The sequence below is a fragment of the Pan troglodytes genome, chromosome 17, assembly GCF_028858775.2.
Source record: "Pan troglodytes isolate AG18354 chromosome 17, NHGRI_mPanTro3-v2.0_pri, whole genome shotgun sequence".
In the NCBI taxonomy this organism is placed as follows: Eukaryota; Metazoa; Chordata; class Mammalia; order Primates; family Hominidae; genus Pan; species Pan troglodytes.
In genome coordinates, this window is record NC_072415.2 from 59,014,133 (window position 1) to 59,039,611 (window position 25,479).

General features: G+C 51.7%; 1 protein-coding gene across 2 annotated transcripts in view; it reads right to left on the bottom strand.

The window, feature by feature from the left end:
- SMAD7 (SMAD family member 7) overlaps positions 1–15,588 on the bottom strand; it is a 31,136-nt gene extending 15,548 nt beyond the window's left edge. Inside the window, exons 1-3 of one of the 2 annotated variants that reach the window (XM_016933668.4) lie at positions 14,435–15,588; positions 13,005–13,058; positions 7,128–7,199 (exon numbers count right to left, since the gene is read on the bottom strand). In XM_016933668.4, coding sequence (XP_016789157.2) covers positions 7,128–7,199; positions 13,005–13,058; positions 14,435–15,047 — 739 coding nt within the window. In that variant the 5' untranslated portion in view covers positions 15,048–15,588. Of the gene's footprint in view, positions 1–7,127; positions 7,203–13,004; positions 13,059–14,434 lie in introns of both variants that reach the window. The other variant, XM_016933667.4, reaches the window with a different exon arrangement.
- Between the last annotated feature and the right edge of the window lie 9,891 nt (positions 15,589–25,479).

The window sequence follows — 25,479 nt, forward strand, 5'->3', positions numbered from 1 at the left end:
GCAGCCAGCCTTGGGGCTAGCCATTCAATACCGAGCGAGAGGTGGTAGGGCCAGTGGTGACCTCCCTGCGGCTGTGCTTAGAGTATCCTTTCACGAGGCTCCCGCAAAGGGAGGGTGCCCGGGCCAGTCACCTGCGGCCACTGCAGCCCTAGAACTTGGGCAAGGACATCACAGGGACTGGGGTCTCCAGCGGCCCAGGAAGGGTCTGGATCACCAGCTTTTGGAGCCAACCCTGGCACCACCCTGGTTCACAGTCACTGGGATGGGCAGGCCAGGGGGACCCCGCAGAGTGAGAACAAGCATATTCACTTCCCCCAGCAGAAAAGTCAGGCTGGGAATCAAACCAGAGGGAACTTTCCTGTCTCTCATTTCTGGAACCCACGAAGAAAAAAGGAAGGTCGAAGGATCAGCACAGATGTGTCTGCTTGCTCAGGTAACACACAGCAGAAGGCCAGGCGTGGTGGCGCACGCCTATAATGCCAGCACTTTGGGAGGCTAAGTCGGGAGGATCACTTGAGGTTAGGAGTTCGAGACCAGTCTGGCCAACATGGTGAAACGCCCTTTCTACTAGAAAAAAATTAGCCAGGCATGGTGTGGCACGCCTGTAATCCCAGCTGCTAGGGATACTGAGGCATGAGAATGGCTTGAACCCAGGAGGTGGAGGTTGTAGTGAACCGAGATCATGCCACTGCCCTCCAGCCAGGGTGACAGAGTGAGACTCCATCTCAAAACACACACACACACACACACACACACACACGAGATCCCAGGCAGGCTACCAGCCTTGCTCCCTGGTCCATCAATGTATTTCCCATGTGACCTCAGGGCTGCCACCAAAACAAGTGTCTACCATCATCAGGTCCCAGGCAACTAACAGAAGTCTCTCCAATTTTACTCTCCACAATCACTGTTCCTTATAGATTATCCAAGTATCTACATGTATTTAAAACCTACCGCTGGCCATTTTTTGGTCAAACTTGTGGTAAAATACACATAACTTAAAATGTGCCACCAATGGCATTGAATACATTCGGTGAACTGTGCAACCATCACCACTCTACAGTTCCAGAACATTTTCATCGTCCCAAAAGGAAACCCAGTCCCATGGGTCCCTTTTACAATCCCATTCATGACAGCAAAGCAAAACAGTGGACCATGTATAGTTAATAATAGTTTTCTCTCAAACGTCTCTACAAAGAAGCAAAAAAGCTAACTGGGAAGCTGAATCCCGAGGGATTTTAGTGTGCGAGCAAGTCCAGGAACCAGCACTTTACACCTTTTTTTTCTTCTGCCAGGTGAAGACAACTGCTTTGAGGGTGCTGCTCCGAGTTCAAGGCCTGGACCGAAGGGAGTAAAGACCAGCCTGGCCATCATAATTCTGCAAGGAATTATGGCACAGTAACAACAATAATAAAGGAGCAAAGAGGCCGGGCGCAGTGGCTCATGCCTGGAATCCCGGCACTTTGGGAGGCCAAGGCGGGCAGATCACCTGAGGTCAGGAGTTCGAGACCAGCCTGACCAACATGGCAAAACCCTCTCTCTACAAAAAAGTACACAAATTAGCCGGGCGTGGTGGTGCACGCCTGCAATCCAACTACTCAGAGGCTGAGGCAGGAGAGTCCCTTGAATCCAGGAGGCAGAGGTTGCAGTGACTCGAGATCCTGCCATTGCACTCCAGCCTGGGCGACAGAGCAAAACTCCATCTCGAATTAAAAAAAAAAAATTAAAAAATTAAAAAATTTTAAAAAGAAGCAAAGGAAGCCAAACTTGATCATGAATTCTTCGGCATTTCCTCCCTTTTCACTGCTCCACCGGCTCTGAGCTTGCCACGGAGGTCCCATAGGTGTACAAGTCTACGCAGCTACAGTCAGGCTTTGCTAAGTAAAGGCGTGTGTGTGTGTGTGTGTGTGTGTGTGTGTGTGTGTGTATGTGTGTGTGTGTGTAGGAAGTGAGGGGCAATCAGCATGCTACAGTGTCACCAAAAGTGACACCACCCAAAGCCTGGCCTTCACCTGGCCCTCCCCCTTTGCTGGCCCAGTTCAGCCTGGGGACAGGATGCGTGAGGCGGCAGCAGACCATCTTGTCTGGCCGGCAGAGCAGCCCAAATATGCTCCAGAGATTTTAAATGCTGTCACCCTGTATTTAACCCCTGCCGGACTGCCTCATTCTTTCCAGGACAAAACGGGTTTTATCAGTAAGCCCTTCTCCAGGGGGAAGTGCATGACCTGGGGCACTGCAGAAGAGGCGGGGTCCAGGACTGGTCTTCACCAGGGTGTGGGTGTGCACCAGGTGAGCCCGCCCTAGCCCTGACTCATCCTGTTGGCAGGTGTTTAAGGAGAGGCAGAAGGTGTCCCCTGAGTTCTAGACTGTCATTTCTCACAGTGGCCTGCAGGGTACTAAGGGGATGGGAAGGAAGGAGCTTGCTCATGGTCACAAGCACCTGTCCACCTGAGTCCCCCAAAGTCCACGCTCATGAGCACTTGGGTGAAAGGCCCACATGCCTGTGAGCTCAACCTGTGCCCCCTGCCCTCACTCCACAATGGCATTAGAGACCTCAGTGAAACCATGAGCTGTTTTGTAGCCAGGCAGGGGGAGGTGACTTAATTTAAAAGCAGAGCAACAGGCGCCCAGGCCCAGGTTCCCAGTTCATGATCACAATTCCAAGCCAGACAATGAATAATTGTTCACGTGCAGCTGATTAACTTTCCTTAAAACAGGATGGAGCAATGTTTCCTAAGCTACTTGGTTTGAGCCCAAGTCAACTGTGGACTGAGCCAGGGGTGCATTTTCAGATTATATAGGTATTTTTGAAGGCTCTCCTCTGAGACTATGACAGATGCCAGCAAGGATCAAAGAGAAGGAGACAGAAACATCCTTGGATGCTGAATGGATACTGACTCAAGGACGCTCCCATCCCCCAGACTTGGGAACTAGTAGCCACATATGAATCTCAAGACCTTAGCAAAAGAGTTGGCCACCCTTGGGTTGGAGGCATGGTGCCGGGTCTCTCCAACAAGCATGACTTTGCACAGCCAAGAGATGGAGTTTCCCAGGACACGTGAGCACTTCTGTCTCCACTGCCTCCTACCTCCCTCCTTGAGATCCATGGGAGCACTTCTTTTGAAGTTTAAATAACTACAAGTGGTTGCTGGCTTCCAATCCCTACCCTAACTGGGCAGGTCCATATGGCTGAGGCCCAGCCAGCTCCAGACATTCATATATAAAGGAGGAGGCTAGAAGATGAGTCTGCAGCTGAATAACCTACAACTCACAAGGGAGATGCTGCTCCCTCAACCCACTCAAACCAGGACAGCAGACAGGCAAAATGAAAGCCCCCAGACAGAAACTCCAGATGGAGGCTGCAAAGATGATAGCTTCCAACACATGCTCTGCATTCCCAGTGATCCCCGGAAAGCTCTGGGAGCAAATCCTTTCCATTTCCACGACGGAGCTGAGCCTAGAGGCTTCCCAGCTACATCAGACCTCTCCCAGGTGATCTTCCTGAGCCATGACACATCCATGTCCAAGCAGCAGCAAGGACCTGTTCTGGAGTTGCATGCCTTTCAAAAGACACCCATCCCAGAGAGTCAGGCACAGACTGCCAAATCACAAAGCAGAATCAATCCACAAACTCCACCCCACAAGTCCACAACCTCTTGGAGAGGCCGCCCTGACATCAACCCACCCCAGCGACAGGGACCCACCCTATCCCAGAGCCTGCCTGTGAGCATCCGCACGCTCTCATGTGTTTGCGCACGGGATTGTCTATCTGTACGTCTGCGGCAACACCCACCCACCCACTCACCCACCCCCCCCAAAACACACACACACACATACACACACAAGATTGCACCCAGCAATCCATCTGTCTCAGAGAGCCAGCTGTCAAAAATGAAAGTACAATCTCCTGGAAGCAAGTCACTGCCTTCTAAAAATGTCCCGTTTTCCCAGACCGAGGAAACTTGCAGGGGTGGGGTGTGTTTCACTGCAAGTCCCTAACGACCAGGCCTGTCGTCTACCCACCCCCCCACACCCCCCCAAAACAAAGCTGCAATGCTGGAATTCCAACCTGCAGCCAGCAGCCCCGCCCCCGGGCTCCTACCCGCCCACTCCCCTTCCTCCCGGGCAGTTTGCAAGGGCGCAGGAAAGGGAAGGGCCAGCCTTGGAGTCACCCCTGCATTTCAGGAGAGGACGGGCCTTTGAGCACACCCCACCCCCACCTCCGAGGCACCACATTTTCACATTCGGCTGTTTTTTCTTTCCCTTCTTCCCTTGCCAAGAGAATCAAGCCCTGGCTCCTGCTGCCGACCTTCCTCCCACCCTAAACTGAGCCCCATTCATTAAGCCCGCTCTCAGCCAGGGCAGGACAGGAAGCAAAACAGCACACAGGGCCTGTGAAAGAGGCTCAGAGAGGTTATTTCAAGGAGGAGGAGGGAGAAACTCCTCAGTTTTCACTGCTCCCCACCTTGCTGCCAGGCTCCCACCCCCCAACCTCAGTGTCTGCTATGCCCCTTCCCCCATCCAGCCCTGCCACATCCAGCCACTGGCCTCATCCACAGCAAGGCAGACACACCCAGGCCACCCCCCATGGAACGATCAACTTCTTGAAAAGGAGGAGATTTGGGCTTTCTCCATTTACAAAACTCTCTGCCCTGGACAGGGGCCAATAAAGTTCCCTTTTGGAAGGCATTCTCGCTACAAAGAGGACAGCCCTAGGTTTTCTCCGTGCCCATCACCTCCCCTCCAGACGCCCCCAAGCCAGTGACATCAACCCCCAAAACAGTGTACCCTCCCCACCGTGGCCCATTATGAATACACTGCACCAACTCTGAACGGAAAGAAGAAAGAGCTCAAACTTTGAAGCCTTTGGAATTAGTAAATCAAGAGCTGAAATTCAAAACAAATGCTCTTTCCATGTGGAAGGCCCCCTCTTTTCTCTCTGCAGTCTTCTGAAGCCACACTGCCCTTCAGAGAGTCACTGCTTCTTCCTGGCAGCTCCTTATTAATATCTGTGTCTACAATTACCTGGAGGGGTGAGGGGAAGGAGTTAATGATTGTTTTACCCCCAGTTTCTTTCTAGGACTGGAAGAGCTTTGGGGAAAAAAAGCCCACCCATCGGCCCGGCGCAGTGGCTCACACCTGTAATCTCAGCACTTGGGGAGGAAAGGGTGGGTGGATCATCCGAGGTCAGGAGTTCAAGACCAGCCTGGCCAACATGGCGAAACCCCATCTCTACTAAAAATACAAAAAATTAGCTGGGCACAGTGGTGGATGCCTGTAATCCCAGCTACTTGGGAGGCTGAGGCAGGAGAATTGCTTGAACCTGGGAGGTGGAGGTTGCAGTGAGCCGAAATCGCGCCACTGCACTCCAGCCTGGTGACAGAGCAAGACTCCGTCTGTGTGAGCCGAAATCGCGCCACTGCACTCCAGCCTGGGCGACAGAGCGAGACTTTGTCAAAAAAGAAAAAAAAAAAAGCCCACCCATCTCCTGAGGGCTTCACAGGTCACATGGCACGGGCGAGTGACGAGGCACTCAGGCTGGTATCTCAGCCTGGTGTCGTCATTTCCTCTGGCAGGGGAGACAGACAAGATGTTATCAATAAGACAAACCTTCCGAAAGGACCCTTTCAAAAGCTGCCACTTCCCTTGCTTATTTCATGTGGTTTGGAGGGGCCGGGGCTCCTCCCTGCACATTCAGGGTTTAAAAAATAAAACCATCTAACAACATCCTGAGCGTGTTATTCTGCTGAGACCCTTTCCTCTCATTGGCCTTCTTTCTTTCAAGAACTCTCTCAGCCTTAGAAAGCAGAAAAGATGCAGTTCACACACTGCTGCCTTTTCTCCCTCCTCAACTCCTCTGTCCACTCCCACCGTACTGCCTGAAGCCCCCTCCCTTCTCTAGGTCCCTCTTTTTCCTGCTCAATTCTCATTAGAAGCTTTGAGTAAACAATACCCTCAGTCTCGGATAACAGAGTATATATTGCATTGAAATGAAAACAAACAAGGGTCTCCCTAAAGACGTTCTCAGCAAGCTCAGTTCCTGAAGAGGAGAGCCGGGGAGGGAGCCGTCCGGGAATGAACTTTGCCTGAGCCAGCCATGGAGGACACACCACCAAGTAGTCAGAGCAGGCACCCCACAAAAAAGGGTGCCCCTCACACAAGAGGATACACCACAACAGGGCACAGCTTCTATTCGAGCTGCTACCACGTGATCCTACAGGCAAGGAAATGCCAAATGCCCAAAACTCTGCTGGAATTTCTGTTTTTAAGGTCGTTTTCCCTCTTGCTTCAGCCAGTTCTTAGAAAATCTAGTGATGACATGGTGGGGATGGAAAAACAGGTAGAAATAGGATTTCTTCAGAACAACATGAAATGCGTCCCATGTACATAGCCAGTGAGTTTCTCTAAGTACTGCCCTCTTTTCGCATCCTCAGGAACAACAATGCTCTGGCTACCCCGTGCCTGTCAGCCAGCCCCGTGACCCCCCAGCACTGGCATTCCAGGCCTTCACGCATACCTGTGAGCCCTGAGGAAAACCTGCCCCGCTAGGGAACAATTATAGCTCCTACTGTTGGCAGTGCTCCCACCCTGGTGCTCCCAGCCCCAGACATGTGCTGCAAAATCCTGCAGCAAGCTGGGCTGGGAATCAGAACTTGGGAGGGAAGCCTCAGATCTACTCTGAAATCCCATCGTACGCTTGGGATCTGTCTTCAACAAGTTCCCTAAAGGTGGGTCCATTCCCTTTACATCCCCCATGCGCAAAGAGCAAAAGCAAAAAGAGAGCTCAAATGCATGAGTTAATGACACCAAAGTCACCAAGCTGAAGCCCCCCAAGCCAGGAGCTGCTTAAAAATAACCGGGCAACATTTCACACACCAAAGCAGTCCCCAGCTCGCTCTTGTCTCCCCGTCCACGGAATGGATCCAGTGTCCAGAGCGTAAAGGACTGCAGGATGAGGAGCTGAAGGGCACCACAATGTCACCACCGATGCATCCAACTTAAGGCATATAAAAATGAGAATGAAGTCCAGACCAGCTGGGGTGGCAGAAGGCCACCCCCATTCCTCCAGTCTTTAGCAATTTCAAAAAACGTTGGAATTGCCAGGAAAATAAGAGAAAGCATCTTACCTGAAAGCCCCCCAGGGGCCAGATAATTCGTTCCCCCTGTTTCAGCGGAGGAAGGCACAGCATCTGGACAGTCTGCTGTGGATTTGAAAAGGGGAGAGAAAGAAATAAATACACAAATAAAAACACCAAGATCCATCTTTAAGCACGCTCTAAACAGCATGAAAGACAAACCACACATTCCAAAAGGCTGACTCGCGGCCTTGATGCTGATTATTAATGGTCTGCTCAGGCTTCACTGCCCATCATAAGACAGACCACAGCACCTTGTCACCCGTCTGGGCTCCGGGCGGCCAGTTAATCATTACTCGAGTCAGGCTCAATGAGACTGGCTGGAATTTCTCTTGCATTACCAGTCCCCCATTACGGATACCAGGTGGTTCCCAAGGTCAAAGGAGGTTTGGGTTGGACTTTCTCAACCCTGGTTGCTCTGTCATCCCTCATCAAGGGCAGAAGCCTCTCTCCTTGGAGCCCATGTCCTCTCTGCCTTCATCCTTTTAAAGACAGGTTTCCCAGTTCTTGAAAACATTCTCAAGATTGATGTTGGGCTGCCGGGACTTCTTTCCCCTTTTTTAATTGAGGACTAACTTAAGTAGAGCAAAGTATACAAAATCCCAAGTAGACGCAATGAATGTTACTCATGTATACACCTGTGTAACCACCACCAGATCAAGACAGAGAACATTCTCAGCAAGGCTCCGAGCCGGAGGGGAAATGTTCTACCTCTCCCGGGCTAGTCCAAACCCCTCATCTCTGGAAACCTTCCCAGGCAACCCCAGACCTGCTAAGGCTCTCTGCCCTCAGTTCCTATAAAACGTTTGGCACCCAACACTCGGAGTTTCCTCACTGATTTTTACCTTTAGATTGCATCTGCCCTTAACTAGACTTCTCTTCAACTTCTGTCACCCTCAGGTACTCTGCACAGTGACCTCACCGTTAATGAGGATAATGACAATTCCAGCTGAGAAACAGAGTCTCCACAACCGCCCTCCAAGCAATTAAAGCAAAACCTAATGTCCATGAACCACAACTCATTAGTCCCATGAAACACAAATACACAAGACCCTGTAAGCTTGTCATGCACCACTGGCAGCGCCAAACTCCCTGAAGTCCTAGGAGAGAGCCCGGCTAAGGAAAGGTGCTGCCCAGGTCCGCAGCAAACACAACAGGTTGGATCGTGCAGACACCAGGCCTCCTACCCCAGGCCACCAGGACAATGTCCCTGTGGGTTTCCAGTTGGAACCACTTGGCCATGCTGGCAAATAGGAAAGGCAAAAAAAAGAGCAGACGGGCAAGTAGCCCATGGGAATCCTTTAGTGGCCTACACATAGCCCCAAACCATCTCTGGGTTTCTGCTGTCTGCCCCTCTTAATGCTAAGTTTCTCTCTCTAACTCAGGGTCACTCCCTCTCCCACATTCTCAAGGCTGGAAGGACAACTTTTCAAGAACTCTCCTAAGCGGGTGAGGGGCAGAAGTGGAGGCAGGCGTGGGGGTGAGGTGGCTGCGGTGGGTAGGGGGGAAAGAAGACTGTGTGTGTAATCTCATTTTATCAGGGTAAAGTCTAATTCCTAACAGGAATATACAGTTTTACAGGATACACTTAATCAAACAGAAAACAATAGAGGCAGGCAGGAAATGGAGTTACTTGTTAAATGGTGTATACCCTGCACTTTCTAAACCATTTTGATGGCCTTCATCATTTTCTAGAGATAGGCTTCTCAACCCTCTCCTCCACCCACTCCTCCCAGATGGAAGACACCCCCACATTAAACATGATGACTTATCCACAGCCACTCCCCGCCACCTTTGGCTGGCAGAATCCCAGGGGCAAGGTGTGTTTCAAAGGAAAAGCCGGGCATCTCAGAGCAGAGCTGAGACCACATTCAGGGTGTCAGCCCATCTCAGATCAAAGGTAAGCCAGCTCCACACAGGCAACCACAAGCATTTTTGTGAAATGGTGCTCTGCCCTTCTGCAGTGGCTTTGATCTCAAGAGGGATTTACAAACGTTAATTAAGCCTCCCTACCACCCCTGTGAAGAAGCAAAGTATACCTGTTCCATAGGCAGCCAGGTAAACTGAGGCGTCACTGACTAGCTCAAAGGGCCACCCAGTGAGCTGGGCTATTCCCAAGAGTCCAGCCCTATCCCATGGCTCTCACTCCCCAGGCAGGCTATGGAGTCCCTACCCTCTTTCCTGGAGGTGGCCAGGCCATCCAGACTGGCCTCAAGGTTAAAGGAGCCATACCTCCATCTCTCACCCACAGAAAAGCTCCGCATAGACAGATCTCTGAAGTCAGGGTCTCACCTTAGGCCTGTGTCGCCTGTTCCCCAGAGCCCAGGCTGGCTGGCAGACAGAAGCTCTAGGCCACTCCTGACTCACGCAACACTAAGTGTTATCAAGCACTTGGTAAGCACTAGGTTCTGCGAGAGAAAAAGACTCATTCCTTTCTCCGAGCAGCTCCAACAGAGTCTTTGAAAACCCAACCCTGGGGAGCAGCCAAGGAGTGAACTATTGAGAATGAGTACAAGGTAAAGGAGCTGGGAGTCCCACGATAGTCTCAGCAACTGCGTTCTGAGCTTCCTAAGTACTGTTAAAGACAGAGGAGCCCCTACTCACCACTGTACCCCAAGGGTCCCAGCTCTGCCCCAGGTAGTTCAACCAACCCAGAACTCAAATGAACCCTGGTTATAAAAGAACACAGCACTGCCAGGTGCGGTGGCTCACGCCTGTAATGCCAGCACTTTGGGAGGCCGAGGTGGGCGGATCACACGAGGTCAGGAGATCCAGACCATCCTGGCTAACTCGGTGAAACCCCGTCTCTACTAAAAATACAAAAAATTAGCTGGGCATGGTGACGGGCACCTGTAGTCCCAGCTGCTCGGGAGGCTGAGGCAGGACAATGGTGTGAACCTGGGAGGTGGAGCTTGCAGTGAGCCGAGATCGGGCCACTGCACTCCAGCCTGGGCACAGAGTGAGACTGTCTCGGAAAAAAAAAGAACACAGCACTGCATCGGAATCCTCAAATTTCTAGGTAGGCACATCATCATGCCTGTAAAATGAATGACTGAACCAATGAATGAATAAATGAATGAATGACCTAATCTCTTTCATCATGCTGATTTTAAAAGAGGCCTAGAAAAGTTAAGAGGGACCTCGGTTAAGAGGGAAACGCGGTGCCAGATCTCAGGTCAAGACGCCAGACTTCCGATCTGGATTTGCAGGCTGGATCTGCCAATGGATACTGGCCACCTGGGTCCCTCAAGAGCTCACCCAGCAACCCCCCAAGGCCAGCCATTCCTCAAACCTTTCAGACCATCAGATACAATGAAACACGGGAAGCAGAGCCCACACAGCTATCCCCGAGATCCAGCTTTAAACAGCAAATTCTGACTTCTTGTGGGATGCGGAAGTGGGGGTGTCTTTCTAAGTCACAACTGGCCTCCCCTAGGTTCAGTCATGTGAACACTCTTTCAAAGAAGGCTCTGCTGGTTGGACCACACAGTACCTAGGTGTCTAAAGTCCAGGCCTCCCAGACGCTGAGTGGAGTGGGTTAAATTATAGCAAAATGGAGTTCCTAGCTTTGAGCCCTCTGTGTCTCCAAAGGCTGCAGGGTACCAGGCCCCAGCCCCATTCCCATCACCTTTTCCTAAGATGGAGACTTCACAGGATGTATTCCTTTAGTTGTGCAACTGGTTAAGATTTTAACAGTTGTCCACTGTAAAACTTTGTGCCTGTTTCATCTAGTAACCCAAGACCAAAAATTCAACCTAAGGGACATAGAAACTGAAGAATGTAAATGGTCCATGTAGATTCCCGGGCCAAACATTCTCCCATACGCAAAATGGGGATGAAGACCTGGGTCAGCGCCCATCTGTGGTCTGACCTCAATGCCCCCGGCCACAGCAGCTGGCAAAACCAGCCCCAGACCTGTGAGAGGGGGGTGTGCTCCAGCTCCAGACCTGGCTGTCCTCCAATGTGGCAGGACAATTCCCTTCATGGGGGCTTTGTCTATTACTGATGCTAAATTCTTACACAGCAGCGCCTTTTCTCATTTCTTTTTTTGTTATATTTTCAACAAAACGTTTTGGGTGAGTAACCAGCTGTCTTAGTTTCCGATTGGCAGGTTAATCACTTCCTATTGGCTGATCTGGAGAACTTTTCTCCCCCTTGGAAATGGCACATTCCTGTCTTTGTGGCTTCTCTGTTTACACACATTTTGCTACCTAATGTCAACACTTGCTAATGAATAAATATATCACTCCACTCACCGAAAATGAGGCCCTGGCCTGGCAGAATGACTGCTTAAATCCTGAGAACAGATTTATCCCAGTGTCTCTGCAGGAAACCCAAGGGAACATGGCCTTTCTTTTCTATGGTTTTTGGAGGTTTCTGGGAACATTTACCCCTGCTGGTCTTTATCCCTGGGGCTAAGGTCACTGTTCTCTCTCTTTTAAGGAAAACCTCCAAATTTGAAGAATATGGAAGGACAAACAAAAACAGGTCAGAGGTGGCCCCTTGGAAAACGAACTTCATAAAAGAATTCTTGATTCTTTAAGCCAAAACCCAGTCAAGTTACAGTCTTTAGGAAAACAGAGCTTGGTAATTCCAGTTAACGTTTGTTACAAATACAGAGAGCTGGGTATCTCCTCATTAATAACCATTTATCTGGTGTTTTGTAAATCGAAAGCAAAATATCACATGCTTTGCGGGCCACTTATTAGACCGGCACCAGGCAAGCAGGAACGCCTTCCCAACTTGAGGGAGCTGGTAGAGTCCCAGGAGGACTGGCTGCAGAGTATGGGCTTCGGTTACACGTTCATTAAACTATTTAATTTATGACAACGCCCCAGCAAAACTTTTAATTAGTGGGGGGAAAGGCCCAACAGCCAAAACGCAGGAGGCGGAAGGACTTGCAGAATTCCAGGAGCTAAATAGTGCCCAACCCTTCACTTTTCCTTCTCCCAGAACCTTGGCAAAATAAAAATGTCCCAAGTATTAATGTTTTTTCAGGCACCAGTATACAGGCACAAAAACCAAGGTTACATACAACCTGTACTTTTAGCAAACAGATCTATCTCCTACTGTAAGAGGGAGCTCCAGGAATTTGGGTTTGTCCTTGTTGTCACCCCCAAGTTCATTTTGCTGACCCTGTCCCCAGCACTGTGATGTCCAGAGGATGGACCCCTGTGCTGCTGCCGGCCAGAAGTTGAATGCAGACAACCACAACAGGGCTGGTGCCAGTCTCAAATGGGCTTCTGCCGTGGCTTCATGCCAGCCAGTGACAAAGCAGCAGACAGGCAGAGCTATGCTCCAAACTTTGATAGCCCCTATGGCGAATACTGAGAAAACCCCGGGAGAGGACTGACTTGCAGGTGACTGGAGCAGGAGGAACCTACCCCCCTTTTACTGGCTGTTGCCTATACTTCTGAAAAGTTCTAGTGTCTACCCCAGACCAAAGTCTTCTTTGCACCTTTTTAAACCTTCTTCCCATCTATCGAATCACCCTTTCCATTATTCTCACTGATGCTCCTGGCACTCACTAAGTCTCCGAGTTATCCCCATCAACCAGTCCTATTTGGTTTCCAAGACACTTCTCTCTGGACTAAAGCTTCCATGTGTTAAAGCTGAGCCCACCGGCTACACAGCACAAATACATGAAAAAGGAACAAAATGTAAAGCATATCAAGGGAACGTCTTTGCAAAAACAGCAAAAACCCCAGCCACAACAGAAAAATTCACCAAACTTCCAACAGAGGAAACCTAGAACCAACGTGAAGCCCAGCACCTCCCCAAGCCTTTGCCTACACACAAAAAGCCAGGTTCTAGAGGCTCTATTTCTAACTTAAGATAAGCAGGATATTTTAAAAATCATCTACTCACCAGTTGGTTTGAGAAAATCCATCGGGTATCTGGAGTAAGGAGGGGGGGGAGACTCTGAAATTAAAAAAGCAAGAGAAAATAAAGGCCCAGCCATGAGAAGAGAGATAGAAACTTATGATAACAGAGGCATTCTTTTAGCCCAACTGTTTGTCTTAGCTGTGGGGGTTGGAGGCAGGGCCGCGAGGCGGTGATTGCCTTGATATTTAGCTGTCAGATAAACAAAAGAGGCCGCCTGGCGCCAGCCTCGGCGCTCCGCTCCTCCACGTCTGCGGCCGCAGCCGCCGCGCTCGGCTGGCCCGGCTGGAAACCACCGGCTCGGCCGGAGCCGCGCACTTCACAGTTCACAGGGCGGGGGGCGACCATGCCCCCTCCCCGTCCTCGGACTCCAGACCCAGCTCCCAGCAACCTCGGCTCCCCGCCCCGGCCCGCCCCCCAGGCGTGCAATTCACCTCTGCCCCCGCCGGTCCGCTCGGCACTCGCGCGGGGGACACGGGGCTGCCCATTCCTAGCGCACTGGGGAGATGCATCCCAAGCGTGCTGGGGAACGTGGGGGATCTGCGGGCGCCCGGGGTGAACCCTCACATCACACTCTGTGTACAGAGACGTAGAGTAAAGGAAGGAATGGAGAAAGCTGAGAGGATAAAAGGAAAGGAGTTTCAGGGTCTCAGCCGAGAAGCCCAGGCCCCAGCGCAGTAAGAGGCGACAACGTCACTGAGGCGCCGGGGCCCCACTAATCTACAGACTTATCTGTGCGGAAGGAAGGAAAAAGTAGGGGACACCCAACTTCTCCTGCCTGTTTGTTCCTCTGCACCCTGGGGCTGGCAGAGTTGAAAGGAGACAGATACCCAGTTCGGCCTTCCATCCAACTCTCTTTGCCCCAAAACTCCAAAGGTGCGCGGCCACGACAGTATCTGGGCCACTGGTGTTCGACGTGATTCTCCGTATTTACTAAAGGAGTAAATACGGAGACCTTCCAGCCTTTATAGCACGCTTCTCCCAGCCTTCCTTGGCGGGCCTGGACCAAATCCAACTCGGCCACACACCTCAACGTCTTTCCGGGTGCGGGGAGGCGTGACCCCCCCCACCTCCCTCTGCACCCCCTTGTTGATCCGGAAATGAAGGCGTCTAATTTTTAACCGCAGACTGCAGGAGCAGTGCCCGTAGACCCCTTCGGGGCAACACAGGAGAAAACCTGGAAGGGAACCCCCAGGGAATGCCCTTTGAGTTTCCCCTTGTCTCTTCTCTACTTTCAGCCCCCAGTCTCTTCCCAGGAGGGTATGCACACTCTCCCAGGAGGGTATGCACACTCTCCCAGGAGGGTGTGCACACTCCCCACTGGAGGGATGGCTGCACAAACGCACTGCCCTAGGGGCTTTTCTTCCAGCACTGGCGCTCCGGAAAATGTTGGGGGTAGGGGGACAACTTCTCACCTAGTTCGCAGAGTCGGCTAAGGTGATGGGGGTTGCAGCACACCAGCTCGGGGTTGATCTTCCCGTAAGATTCACAGCAACACAGCCTCTTGACTTCCGAGGAATGCCTGAGATCCGGCCACCTGAACACTTTGCACAGCAGGAGGGGGAGCGAGTAGGACGAGGGCGGCTGCGCAGGCTGCGCGCCGGCGGGCGCCCCCGGGCCCAGCCTGCAGTCCAGGCGGCCGGGCAGCAGGAGGCACGCGGTGCGCGTCCCGCCGCGGGACTCCACGGCCTGGAGCAGCAGCTCCAGCTGCCGCTCCTTCAGTTTCTTGAGCACCGAGTGCGTGAGCGCCTTCAGATCCGCCTCGGCGCCCCCGGCCGCGCCGGCGCCCGCGGCTGGCGGGTGGGGATGGTGGTGACCTTTGGCACCTCGCACCGCCTTGCCCAGGCAGCATCCAGCCCTGCCCGGGCCGCCGCTACCGGCCCCATGCGCTCGGCTGTCCGTCGCCCCTTCTCCCCGCAGCTCGCCTCCTCCTCCACCTCCCCCCGCGCCCTCCTCCTCGTCCTCGCCGCCGGGCGCACGGCTCCTCCAGAGACGCCGGACGAGCGCAGATCGTTTGGTCCTGAACATGCGGGGCGAGGAGGCGAGGAGAAAAGTCGTTTGCCTGCTAAGGAGCGAACATGACCTCCGCACACCATGAAGAAGTCGGGCGCCGAGTTGGGGCAGCAGGCGCAGGCGACAGCAGCAGCAGCAGGGGCCCGGGCAGGAGCGGCGGCGGCCCGAGGGGCGCTCCGTGGCATGCGCCAGTCTCCCGGAGACCGGGGCGCGCGCGGGGGCCCGGGGGCGCCCGCCGGGGATCGGGGGCCTGCGCTCCGGCTGCCCCACCCCGCGCGGCCCGCGCCCTGCGCGGCTCTCCGGCCCCGGCGCGCCCCGGAGGAACCCGGCCGCCGCTTCCCTGGGGACGGCCGAGCCTGCCCCCGTCGGCGCCTCCCCAAAAAGAGGCCCCCCCGCAGTGGCTCCCGAATGTCGGGCTCGCCAGCCTCGGCTTCCTACATGGAAGGTCCGCGGGGGCAAAAAACGAAAGGCGTTCGGCTGGGCTGTTGGAAGAAGGAAAAAGCCTCTTTCCCCCTTGCTAAGCAACTTAATTTGGGGGTGGGGAGAAGCAGGCAATTAAAAAAAAAAAAGCAAGCACGCGATTTATTTTTTTCCTCTATATCCTTAGTAACCGGATCTCCTCGAATTCCGTGCACACGAAGACTCAGGGGAGGGGGCCGAGTGGACTTCACCCCGCATGAGATGTCTGGCAAAATAAGAAGGCTCTCGCAAAACCTAACAACCAAATATGCAAAGCCCCAAATGAAAACCACCACCTCCTCGAACCTCAGAGGTCTGGGGGCGTCCGGCTGGAACTGGGGTTTAAAAAAAGAAAATGTTTACAAAGTATAACAAGATGTTTGATGAGTGGAAAAATGTATCCACGAGTTACATCCCCCCGTTTCCTTGCAAAGCCCCGCTGGTCTTCCTCTCCTTTTCTTCTGCCAAAAAAAAAAAAAAAATCGTGTATTTTTTTAATCCACAGAAAGCTTTGGCTAGACCGCTTCAATCCTGCGCATCTGGGTGGTTTAGGGGAGTCTCTGGTCTTTCCTCCTGCGCTCCTGGGGGCCCAGGTCCTCGGCGGGGACTTCCTCGAGGCTGGCGGGGGCGCAGGGGCAGAAGATGCTGCTGCGGCGGCTGAGCCCGGCGGGGCTGACAGCGCGGGGGAGGGTGGCGCGGCGGCGGCGGAGGGCCCCAGACGGGTCGCGCGTTCTCGCCCCCCCGGGCACAAGCTGCTTGCTAGTGCAGGGGCCGCCGGTGTCCCTTCCCCTGGCCGCGGCTGGCCGCCGAGGCTCCCCGCATGGGCTGCTCGCCTCGACCCAGCTGCGGCGGCAGGAGGCCCCGGTGTCCTCTCGGCGCCTCCTCCTCCGAGACTCTCCTCGTCGCGCCCGGGAGCCTCCTTGTCCCCGGTCCGCCCTCTCCTGGCGCTCCGGTCCTTCTGCCGCCGCCAGGGGCTCGCCGCGCCGCACTCAGGGGCTCAGGGGCCGGGCGCTCGGCGGCTCGGCGCCGGCGGACTGGCTCTGTCTCAGGCAGCTCTCTCCCGCGCGGCGAGCGGACCGAGCACGGCGCCCGGCTGGCTCGGCTGGCGCGGCTCGGGGACAGGATCTTCCGTGCGCCGAGCAGCAAGCGAGTGTGCCCGGGGCTCACCGCCTCCCGCAAGGCCTCCCGCCCCCGCCCCCTTCCCTCCCCCTTCCTCCCCCTTCCCTCCCCCGCCCCCAGCCGCCGCAGCCGCCGCCGCCTCCTCCCCGCCCCCCCGCACCCCCCCTCCGGCCCTCTGCTCGGCTGGTTCCACTGCGCAGTGGCGCGCCCGGCTCCGGCCTCGTCACGTGGCCGTCTAGACACCCTGTCGCTTTAAAAAAAAAAAAAAAAGCGATTGTGTTTCGCAAACAACAGATCGGGTTTCTAAAAGCTATTTCTCCCCCCAACCCCCCGCCACCGCCACCCCCTCCCGGGTCTGTAGAGGGGGTACCGATGGAGGGGAGAGAGATAGGTGGGGGGCAGAGAAGCTCCCAGAATGGATTGAGCCCCGGCCGGAGCCATGGAGAAATTGGAAAAGCAGGGAGCACCGAGCGGGCTTCGCCGCGAGTTTTGGAGCTGAGCGAGCGGGTCGGTGGCCCGATTTCGACCCGGCTGGGTTTCGCGATGGCCATCTCGCGCGCGCTCGCCCTAGCGCTTCATTCATTGGTTTTGTTTTAAAGGCCCTGGCGGTGGATCCCTTGGCCGCGCCCGAGGGCAAGGGGAGGAGAGCGCTGTCTCGGTTTAAAAGACATTTATACCGGACTGGACCGAGGCCCTGGGAAGTGTGCGCTGAGGGGAACAGCCGCCGAGGGCGGGGAGGCGGCGTGAATATGACCTCAGCGGCGGCCGCGCGCTCCCTCCCGCCCTCTCAGCTCCGGGCTCCGGTTTCTAGGACTGCCTGGAGAAGTGTGTCTTGTGCACAGCTCTGGAATGCATTTGGCCGGCTGACGAGCTGCGAGGGGCAGCATCCCGGCGGGAGAAGGGGAGCGGGGGTGGGGGCTCGCCTGCGCGCCGCGGGCAGGTTTCCTCCCGGGCCCGGAAGACCTCCGCCACCCGCCACCCTGCCTCCCGGCGCGGGAAGGTTACCCAGCGAGCAGACCTGCCTAGGGCATTCATTTGCATGCAGGCCTTGTTTCTGGGCCTCGTAGCTTTCAAGGTGCTTAGAGTCAGAGAGTTTATTCCTTGACCCCAGGTCCCGAAGAAACATATACCCAAGCTGGCGGGTTACTGCATAGAAACGGGCATGGCATTGCTAGAGCATAAACGCATTTACAGCGTGAAAGCTGATGGCTCCGAGAAACGTAATGATTTAAATACACACACATCAGTATTGATGAGGCCACTAGTTGGCATGGTGATCTAACCTCACTTCATATTCAGTGAAATACGATTTTTTTAAAAAGCCATTGAGAATTGTGAGATCAGGCCAGCAGTGAAACTCATTGGGGGCTTTAAAGAATCTTTTTTTCTTTCTTTCTTTCTTTTTTTTTTTTTTTTAGAGTCTCACTCTTCACCCGGGCTAGAGTCCAGTGGCTCGATTTCGGCTCACTGCAGCCTCTGCCTCCCCAGATCAAACGATTCTCCCACCTCAGCCTCCGGAGTAGCTGGGACTACAGGCGCGCGCCACCACACCTGGCTAATTTTTGTATTTTTTGGTAGTGACGCGGTTTAACCATGTTGGCCAGGCTGATGTGGAACTCCTGACCTCAAGTGATCTACCTGCCTCGGCCTCTCAAAGTACTGGGAGTACAGGCGTGAGCCACTGCACCTGGCCTTAAAATAATCTTTAGAAAAGGTGAAATGTGCCCGGGTGCGGTGGCTCACGCTTGTAATCCCAGCACTTTGGGAGGCCGAGGCAGGTGGATCACCTGAGGTCAAGAGTTTGAGACCAGCCTGGCCAACATGGTGAAACCCGTCTCTACTAAAAATACAAAAATTAGCCAGGCGGGTGGCGCGCGCCAGTAATCCCAGCTGAGACAGGAGAATTGCTTGAACCCGGGAGACGGAGGTTGCAGTGAGCCGAGATCGCGCCACTGCACTCCATCCTGGGCAACAGAGTGAGACTCTGTCTCAAAAAAAAAAAAAAAAAAAAAAAGAAAGAAAAGAAAAAAAGAAAAGTAAAGATGAAATGTACATCTTGCCGGCTAAATTATATGTTCTTAAAAGGAAAAGGCAGGAATGAATCTTAGCCGCCTTTAGAGCTCAAGTCCTCTCCCCCTCTAGCAATTAAAAAGATTTCTAACATATTAGTACAATAGTAGATGCTTAATAAATATTTAGAAATCAACACTTAGGGCTTAAGGGGCATTTGGACCCTTCCTCCACCCCACCAAAAGTACCTTTGGTAATATAAATTCAAGAGGAAATCAGCAACATTGCTTACATGATCATTTCCAGGCAAGGAGATCCTAACACTTATTGACTTGGAAGATAGTAGGATGCCAAGCAGTGCAGAACCCTACTGGACGGACAGAAGCTGCCATTCTGAACATTTACTGTGTAAGGCCACATAAGCTGCAGTTGTATAACATCATAATTTTGTTGTAAATTAAAATACGGCTTGTATAAAAGGGCATTGAAACCTTGTGTGTGTATTAAAAAAACATTCTAAGAAGCAACCTGTGAAGACAGCAGCTGAGAAAGCACAGGAGAGAATGGAGAAGGAGTGTAATCCCAGCACTTTGGGAGGCCTATCATGATAGGCAAGGGAAGACGAAAGAGACAGAAGTGGGATTTTTTTTTTTTTTGAGATGGAGCCTTGCTTTGTCACCCAGCCTAGAGGGCAGTGGCATGATCTCAGCTCACTGCAACCTCCGCCTCCTGGGTTCAAGCAATTCTCCTGCCTCAGCCTCCCTAGTAGCCGGAACTACACACGCACTCCACACCTCGCTAATTTTTTTGTATTTTAGCAGAGACAAGGTTTCACCGTGTTGCCCAGGCTAGTCTCGAACTCCTGAGCTCAGGCGATCCACCCGCCTCAGCCTCCCAAAGTGTGGGATAACAGGCGTGAGCCACAGTGCCCGGCCCAGAAATGGGATTTTTAAGGTGTCTGGGAAATGTATCATATTTTCACCTTAGAAAGGCTTAGAAAGAGTACCAGACTAGAGGTCAGAAAACCTGATTCCAGGCTGGGGCGTTGCCACTCACTGGTTAAGCAACTTGGGCCAACAGCAATCCCCACATTAGGCGAGCACTTGGCAGAGTTTATAAGATTTTCTGGGCAAGTTTCCGCTCTCTAGGGTCCCATTCCCTCTCTGTTCTGGATCTCCCTAAAAGATCTTCACTTATTGAGAGTGGTCAGACCAGGCTTCATAGCAACAGAAAGGACTTAAATAAGCAGAGAAAGTAGAGGTCATAATTCTAATTCAGTTTCTTGGCTAAATGGAGAATCTGAAGAATCTTTTGGAGATCTGGCCAGTACTGCTAAGGCTCTGTAATGAGAGGCCGGAGCACACACAGGGCAGGTAGGTTTCATGGGTGTTTCAAGAGTGGAGTCTGACGTCACGGTTTGTCTGGGTGGAACATGCATGTACTTGCAGAGATATGTTCCCGTATAGTGTAATTGTAGGTGTATTAATTCAGGTGTCACCCCTCTCTACACGGCTTTCCTCTTCCATTTTGCTACCCTAGGTAGAAGCTGGGTGCGGTGCTGAGCAAGTAGCTACAATGATTGGTGCTGCTTTATAGCTCCCTGGCATCCCCTGAATCAGTTAACATCCCAGCCTTCCTGATAGCCCCACCCCATCACATTCTTATCCCTCTCCTCTCCAAGAAAGAAGCCAGAAGCCTGGCAGTAGAGGAATTCCCGGCAGGCTGGTGTGCCTAGAAAGGTAGTTTCTTTCTTTCCCTTCCACAGGCACAAAGGAGGCCAACAAACATGCAGTTTCAGACTATTCTGACCCTTAAGAAAAAAGTTTAAGAGTTCACCAAACTATTGTGAATGAGTTTGATTCTAATCATTTGCTGGCAGGGAATATGGAATAAAATAGCTCATTTGCAGTTGTTTATTTCCTGTTGTGGCTTCTATTTTCATCTTTTAGTCGCTTTGGTGATAGTAATCAAACCCTAATCATGGTGCCGCCACAAGTCACAGAGACCAAAATAACTTGCAGCAGAGTTATGACAAACAAGGATGGAATCAGCTAAAGACCTGGCTACTTAATCACCGGCCCCTGCCGCCCAGAGGACTGTGGGGCTGCCTCTTGACCGGCTGCTGGCTAGGAATCTAGAGGAGAGAGGAAGTCGAGGGAAGTTGCTCCAAGGCCCATGTTTTCTGAGCAGCCAGGGAAGGCAGTAGAGTGCACAGGAAGTGACCAAAAAAGCAGGTGAATTCTCCACACCTGCCAAGGGGAGAGGCAGGCTTCTGGAGGGGCCTGACTTAGAGAGAAAGAGGAGAGGAAAAAAATCTCCAAAACTCTTGACACCTCAAAACAATGATAAGTAAAAGCTGAAAAGTGCCTGTCTAGAGAAGACAGGATTCTGCCTTTCAGTTCTTTGCTCATTGTCAGTGGATTCCAGAAGAGAAGGGCAGAGAGAGGCCCCAAAGCATGTATGGATGTGTGTTGATGGGAGTGAGGACAGGGGTAAAGATTTTTTTCTTGCACAAGCCAAAAGAAGAAACCATTGAGGAGGCCAAAAAAGTATTGGAAAACATCAACATTTCTTGCACAATCATCCCCTGAAAAATGTGTGAGTGAGCCCTAAACCATGCACAACTGGCAACAATACAAATGGAAGTGATGGCTTATGAAAAGAAGACAGTACGAGGAAGGCTGATGGGACAATCGACGCTTCTTGGCTTCTCTTGGAAGAACAGGAACATAAGTGAATGAAAATGCATCTAATTCACTATCAAACAAAGATACTATAAGCCCGGACTCCACAAATATTCTTGGATTACAGACAAGCTGTCAGCTGATCCCCAACATTTGCCAGGTGCCTATCCAGAGCATGCAACTAGGTATCAGGGATTGGAATGGGGGTAGGATGAAATGAATGTTGCTATGGAGGAGATGAGAAACATCCAGAAAAGGTAAAGAGTGAGGACAATAGAGACATTCAAATCTACAGTCACATTTAGATGCCGTTTCCTCCAAGGAGGGCCCCTGGACAGCTGAAGAACAGAACTGGGAGGGGAATTTTACTCTGTATAATTTTGTACCTTTTGAATTGTGAACCGTGTGAATGTGTTACTTATTCAAAAATAAACAGATTTAAATTGTTTTCAAATCTCTGCTTGCTTTTCTGATTTCCTGAAATTCGTTGTTCTGATGTCCTTGTAGAAAAGGACAAGTTGGCAAGGTCCCACGTGGAAATGATGCTATAGACAGCTTCTCTCTCTGTGAGGCAGTTGCTACAGGAAGAGGCTGGTAACAACAGAGGCCAATGTCTCATCCCAGACAGCAAGGGTGGAGGCTGCTTCGTCATGAGCCTGGCCAGAGTCAGCGAGGAAACATGCCCATCCTAATCAAAACTCATTCCAGATATCAGTCAGGTGCAAGTCCTAACCTGGGATGGACAGCCTAATAAATACTGCTGTCAGGGCCAGATGCAGTGGCTCACGCCTGTAATCCCAGGACTTTGGGAGGCCAAGGCGGGCAGATCACTTGAGGTCAGGAGTTTGAGACCAGCCTGGCCAACATGGTGAAACTCCATTTCTACTAAAAATACAAAAAAATTAGCCAGGCGTGGTGGCATGCTCCTGTAATCCCAGCTACTTGGGAGGCTGAGGCAGGAGAATCACTTGAACCCAGGAGGCCGAGGGTGCAGTGAGCTGAGATCACCCCACTGCACTCTAGCCTGGGCGACAGAGTGAGACTCCATCTCAAAAAAAAAAAAAGATAAATACGGCTGTCAGGATGACACAGGCACAGGAAGGAGCCTGCCCAATCTGAGAAAATGAGAGCTTTGCTTTTTGGAACAGAAACGTGTTCACATGATTTTCAATTCATTTAGCCAGCACTGATTCAGAGCTGATTGGAGTCAGGATCCAGGAGAGACCTCTGAGGGTTATAAATGTGAGGATTAATCAGCCTTTGCCCTCAAGAAGTCCACAGTCTAGGAGAGCCACAAACTCTCATGAAATGGGATCAGTGTTACCCCAGCAGCAAGAATGGGGGCACTGGCTCTAGGAACAGAAAGTCAAGGGACTCATTCTGTCTGGGAGAGGCCTCAAAACGTTTCCCAAAGGAAGAAATATTTTAGACTAGATTAGCTGAGTTGACTAGCCAGGCAAGGGTGATCAGAGTCCTAATTGTCCTATCAAAAAGAAAGAAAAAAAAAAAGGATTACAAATATGAGCCACCACACCTGGAACAATGCCTGGTGTGATGGCTCATGCCTGTAATCCCAGCACTTTGGACAGCTGAGGTGGGAGGACTGCCTGAGCCCAGGAGTTGGAGACCAGCCTGGGCAACATAGTGGGAACTCGTCCCTACAAAAAATACAAAAATTATGGCCAAGCGTGGTGGCTCACGCCTGTAATCCCAGCACTTTGGGAGGCTGAGGCAGGTGGATCACCTGAGGTCAAGAGTTGGAGACCAGCCTGACCAACATGGTGAAACCCTGTCTCGACTAAATATACAAAAATTAGCTGGGCGTGATGGCTGGCACCTGTAATTCCAGCTACTCAGGAGGCTGAGGCAGGAGAATCGCTTGAACCCGGGAGGCAGAGGTTGCAGTGAGCCCAGACTGCGCCACTGCACTCCAGCCTGGGTGACAGAGAGAGACTCTATCTCAAAAATAATAATAATAATAATAATACAAAAATTAGCTGGGGGTGGTGGTGCGTGCCTGTAGTCCCAGCTACTCTGGAGGCTGAGGTGGGAGGATCACTTGAGACCCTGAGGTAGAGGCTGCAGTGAGCTAAGACTGCACCACTGCACTCCAGCCTAAGTGACAGAAAAAAAAGGAACGAAATTTTGTTTTCTTTGAGCTAACTTTTCAATACCCAAGCCACACTTATCACTTAAGTGTATAACTTTATAAACACTCCCAAGCCATAGGAAGTCAGTGATGAAAGTGAGGTCCCTGCAGTGGGTGGTCTGGAAGAGCATCTCCCTCAGAAGGCAGTTTTCTCTGTAGAAAACATTGGAGGAAAAACACTAGATCGTCTACGGTTACAGAGAAGTTTCTCCTCAAATAACTATAGAGATCGCCACGATCTCCACCCCTCAGATCAAGAGCAGGCCTTACTTGAGTCAAACTGGTTCATGTTAGGAAGTTGTGCCAGTTTTAAGACAAGTGGAAGGGAAGTACCCTCAGCAGGGAAGTTGGCTGAGATGCCTCAGTAATGGGGGTACTTAAATAATGCTCTCAAATGCCAACAACAAAAAATTATTATTTGCCATTATCGTATAGACGGTGAGACATACAGTTGGCTGATCCCTACAGGTACTAAAAAATTGATTTTAAAGACAGCAAAGCAAGGAAATCAGTGTTGAGCCTAACCCAGATGGACCCTGATGGGTCCTGGTGTTATTTCTCACTGGCCATGTTGCAGACAAGTTCTTCATTCCAGCTTCCAGCCACTCAACTGGGCAGCTCCAAGTTCCTGGTCACATTGGGCTACCAAATTATCCTTTTCTGTTTTCTGATTTTTTTTCCTATTTTTATCTTTCCCATTCCTCTGCCAAAAGTCCTTAATGGGTCACTTAAGTGCTGAATTCTGCCTAGTAAGTGCTGGTTAGGATCTGAGCTATGAGACATGCTGGTAATCGTGATTCAGAACAGAAAGCCTGCGGAAGGGTGAATGATGTTTTATCTGTAGTAGGGAATTGGGACTAGAGCAAAGGGGTCATACAGGTGACCGCACATGCTGCCCCTGGCACGTGCTGGGACCCACCGAAGGAGTGAGGGCCAAGGCATCTTGCTCATTCTCCCAACGCAGACCTATGAGAATAGAAAGGCCCTCAGCTCGGCTTTAGGATTCAATAGACTTTTCTGCCATTGCTACCTACAAGACCTTAGGGAAGTCTGTTTCTAGTCTGTCTACCTTCCTCATACAACAAACACTGAATTAACAATGTCTTGTGTCTTCTGTGTGCCAGACTCAGTGTGAGGCTCCAAGAACAAAGTCCTCACGGTGGGGTTGCTGGGAGGAGACGTTCACACCACAAGAGCCCCAGTGCTATGTAAACCAAGTGGTATACAGATGCTAATTATCATATTATCATGGATTCTGAGGTCCTAGCTGCCCAATAAGCACATTTTGCCTAATCTTCCGTGCCTAGGAAATGAATTTTTAGAGGAGATAATTGTCCAAGTGATAGGGTAATGAAGAAGGAAGCTACTTTTTCTAGTGGCTGGGATTTTGTTTGTGTGGGGGTTTTTTGTTTTCAGTTTTTTGAGACAGAGTCTCGCTCTGTCGCGCAGGCTGGAGTGCTGTGGCAGGATCGTGACTCACCGCAACCTCCGCCTCCCAGATTCAAGCGATTCTCCTGCCTCAGCCTCCTGAGTGGCTGGGATTACAGTGTGCACCACCACACTTGGCTAATTTTTGTATTTTTAGTAGAAACGGGGTTTCACCATGCTGGTCAAGTTGGTCTCGAACCTCAAGTGACCTCAAGTGATCCGCCCGCCTCGGTCTCCCAAAGTGATGGGATTACAGCCATGAGCCACCATGCCCGGCCCCTTGTGTGGGTTTTATAAGGACCAGTTAGAACTCTGTCAAAGAGGTAAGGCTAGCGTCTGAGTTTAAAAACAAACAAATAAACCTAGGGAAATCTTTTCCCTGTTGGAATAAGAGAGGGATAAGTGAGGAAACAATGTAAGTGTTTTTAGTTCTTTTCTAGTACTACTATGAGTCATACATATTTTCCTGTGTCCTGGAAATATCTCCCCTGGTAATTACGAGATACAAGGAGGAAGTGAAGAGGGATTCATTTTCATGGAGAGGAGTTACCCAGTGGGCAGGATTCTGCAGTGCCCAATTTAGTTTTGATCCCCCTCT